At 42.6% G+C, this 3,951-nt stretch overlaps 1 protein-coding gene across 1 annotated transcript; it reads left to right on the forward strand.

Moving 5' to 3' along the window:
• Nucleotides 1–960: 960 nt before the first annotated feature.
• Nucleotides 961–3,244, forward strand: LOC147460623 (uncharacterized). The gene is made up of 2 exons (XM_086508238.1): nt 961–1,144; nt 2,430–3,244. Exons 1-2 carry the CDS (start codon nt 1,064–1,066, stop codon nt 3,099–3,101), a joined length of 753 nt encoding a protein of 250 aa, XP_086364364.1. The 5' UTR covers nt 961–1,063; the 3' UTR covers nt 3,102–3,244.
• Nucleotides 3,245–3,951: the final 707 nt, after the last annotated feature.

Consider the following 3,951-nt stretch of genomic DNA (forward strand, 5'->3'; position numbering starts at 1 on the left):
AAGCATCGCACCATGAGCCAATGACCAGCCTATTGCTAAAGAGCCAAAGATATCTGAGATGACTTTAGAAGATCTCATTCTCAAGTTCGAGGAGAAAGGTATGAAGTTCATGTTGCCAGTACTCCGATGTGTACATGTGGAGACTTTGCAGAACGAGTGGCACAAAGTAAACCATATATGGCATGCAAGCATATATACTACATATTCCTTCGCTATTTTGGCTTGGATTCGAACCACAACATGGTCGTCCATCAAAGCAAGCTTACAAATGAAGATCTGCTACGTGTGTTGACGTGCTACATAATTTCCATTGAGCGCTAGCTACTTTGTATGTAATTGTGAGGTGATTTGGTATTGGAACTCTTTTAATGAGAATACCGTCTTCGGGATGATGTAATGTCTATTTTATTGAAATTCGTCCACTTCGTCGTAACATATTTCTTTGTTAATGGATGCTAGTTGTTATGCAGTTTGTCTGCTTTAGGCTTGTTATATTGTTTTGTTTTTAGATGCTATGTGCTAGGTTGATGTTTTGCAGTTTGTCTACTTTGTGCATAGCATATTTCTTTGCTAATAGATGCTGCGTGCTTAGTTAAAATTTTAATTTGTGTCGGGGCTCAAATGTCTTAAAAGTGTGGAATGTATCTTGCTGTCCTTAGCATATGCTTCAAGCATAGTTTTATCACAAACAATGGTAGTTTGAATATTCTTAGGGATTGATAAATAACAAAAAAAGCTCCCTCCAATAAGCTCTCTCCGTCGATGGTGTGGAAAGCTTTTGGCTAGAAAAAATTGTCCATGTAGAGGAACAGAAAAAAGCTCTCTCAAAATTTTCCTTCAAAAGCACTCTCCATACCCGTCCCGGATCACTTTGGGTAATTGAGTGGAGATGCGAAAACTCTAACATTACCATAGTCAATCAACATGACATACCATAGAAAGGAATTGTGGAAGGTTGCGTCTTGGATTTGAGCTCTCTTCACCTTCCCCTCTCTCACGCACGCGCACACTCACACATAGGCACAACGGAGAAAGAAGTTTGTACAGTAGGGTTGGAAGCTTGATGGGTGATCTTCGTTTGCTTAACTCTTCGTCCTGCTCTTCCTCTCGTGCTCTCCTGCCTTTCTCCGCAGGCTCCCTCAAGGTATGCGCCTGGAACAGAGAGAGAGAGAGAGAGAGAGAGAGAGAGAGAGAGAGAGAGAGAGTGTCATTTACATCATTTGTACTCTCCCTCTCAAACTCCACACACACACACACACACACACACACACACACACACACAAAGATTTCGCTTCTCACATTTTGAATTGAACGCACACGCATATCTTTCCCTGCACACATACAACTGCATGCATATCTTGTATGCATAGCTTCTAATGGAACCGGTATATAACCAGCCACCTTTGCTGGTTGTGGAGGGTTTGGTGCTAGTTGATTGTTGTTTTGCATCCAGTCAATCGCTTGGAAGGTGTTTCGATCGTTTGGTAGGGCTTAGTTGTTTTGATTCGTCTCTTATGACTACACTGAGTGTTTCAGCTAAAGTTGTTGAAGCAAGTCCATTCTAATGAAGTGAATAAAATAAAATGTGAAGCCTGATAGCTGAAAGGGAGGCATTGCATTTGATTTAAGATCTATCAAGCTGACATTTTTGGACATCAGACCAGTATAACCAGTATGGCAGATGCTTGAGCCTGTCGGGCTGAAAGGAATCCGCATGATCAATCAAGAGCCTGTCAGGCTCAAAGAAATTCTCACGATCATTAGCTTGCAATTTAGTATTGCTATTTTAGCTCTGTTGGCTTCAGCATCAGATAAGAAATGCGTGATGACTTGCATTGAGTGCTGTTTTGGAAATGCTTGAGCAGTAGGCATTCATGCATAAAGGCATTTAATGATTGCATGAATGTTGTTTGCAGGTGTTACGCTTGACTGTTGTCAATGTCTTGTGCGTTTTGTCAAAGTGTCTGCCTCTATCATGCTTGACTGTCTGGTGCTTAGTGACTCCCTAGATACAACAATCATGGCAGTATTATATATAAAGTGGGAGGTTCAGAAAGATGCACCTATGTGTAGTTTGTGGCTTTCAGTCTTTCACATTTTCTCACGGCATTGTATTCAGTCGACCGTATGCATGATCCCATTGTCTATGAAGTCTTTTGGCTGACTAGGATTAGTCTATAATGGGCTTTTGTTAAATTATAATTTGGGGTATCCTACCTGGACTTGTCTAGTCTGACTAATCAATGTTCCTGGAATCTTGGAGCGCTTGCATTCACATGCACATTTATTATGCACTTCATTTTTTAATTCGTAATTTAATGAAGGAAGAAAATCAGAGTATTTTAATACTTTTCTTTGCGTTCATTTCTTCAATACCTTTGTGTATTAAGGTAGAAAGATCTGAGCTTGTACAATGTCCTCCTGTTCAGGGTTGCGAGTGCATTCTTGTCCATAGGGACGTGCAGAAGGGTGGAACCACCAGGTCAAATCTACAACCTTCTGGAAGTCCGCTCTCAAGCTCGTATCCTCAGAGAAATTTTCAATTGAGGGCCTTGCTGAATGACCGAAGATCTTCCTTTAGTTATCGAGCTGGTGAGGAAGGGCATATCACCAAGGATGAAGATGACCTGAATATTTTGGAACGGCTTTCTCTTGCCTGGAGAGTCTTATTTCCAAAGAAGAAGAAGCTTAGCTCTCCAGCCGAGATTGCTAAGCATAGGCTTAAAATGATCCTCATATCTGATCGGTGCTCTGTCAATGACAACGCCAAGAGAAAGATTGTGAGCAACATCGTGGGAGCCCTTGCGAATTTTGTAGAAATTGAATCCCAAGATTGTGTCCGCCTTAATGTGTCTGCAGATCCAGACCTTGGGACGGTTTACTCTGTCAGTGTTCCAGTGCGACGTGTAAAACCGGAGTATCAGGATAATGGGGATGATGTAAGGGATGGCGAGCTCAGAGACGGCGAGTTAAATCCTTCGACACAGGAGAAGTTTGAGTTTCCGGCAATGGAAGTTGGGCAGCTGGAGATGAGCGTGTCAACCCCTCAGGAAGGGGATGCATATAGCAGATTCAAGGGTGTACAGGATGTTGAGGGCTGATTTTAGTGTTCTTTGCTTGTCGTCGACCAAAAGGAGGTGCAGCTTATGTGGCCATCTATGCGGGTGGGTGTATGTCAATTTATAGGCTCCCTATTCTCTTAAAGCGAGGCAGGCTTGCTGTAAAGCTTTCGGTGTGGTGGTCGGATGCTTTGTTTGAGCCATTGAAATTATCCTGCATGAAAGGCTCACTTGTCCAAGGGAGTTTGCAGGCCGTGTGGAATGTGGTATGGATCTCTTTGTAGCGAATTTCTGCATGCTGGCCGATTCTGGCCGTGTTTCGCGATGATGCCTGTCTGGCTGATGCCTTGTATCATGTAAATCTTTGTGTCGATGCCCATTTTCTTTTATGATCCAACTATACGACACTGTTGTAAGTTCCTGGTTTCCCCTTGTCTCAATTGAAGTGCAGATTTTTCTCACCTTAATCTAGACCAACAATGACTTATGGGGTCCCTGAACAAATTTTAAAAAACTTATTGTTGCGACTGTTTTACATACTGGAAGCATTGGTTAGCTCAATGGTGGGACTGATGGTTGTGAAGCGCCATGTCTCTTCAACGCATCCCTTGTTATGGAGGAAAGTCACCTGCGTGCCATTGTATTGCATGTGTGTTTCGCATAACAATGGTGAGCTATAGAGGACATAAGTTGTGCTGATTTTGGTCTGCCTCTCTGTGTTGCTCCTTGCAAGAAGTGAGTCCAGGGGGGCCGACACAAGGTGAAGGGGTGAAAGGGATGCATACGTGATTCGTATCAGTTTGGAGGCAAGGTATTATTTTGTTTGAATTGCAACAAGTGCAAATGGCAATGACCATTATAGAGACAAAAAAAAAGAAGATGTTTTGGTAGC

The sequence above is a fragment of the Adiantum capillus-veneris genome, chromosome 3 (assembly GCF_014529385.1).
Source record: "Adiantum capillus-veneris isolate H3 chromosome 3, ASM1452938v2, whole genome shotgun sequence".
Lineage (NCBI taxonomy): Eukaryota > Viridiplantae > Streptophyta > Polypodiopsida > Polypodiales > Pteridaceae > Adiantum > Adiantum capillus-veneris.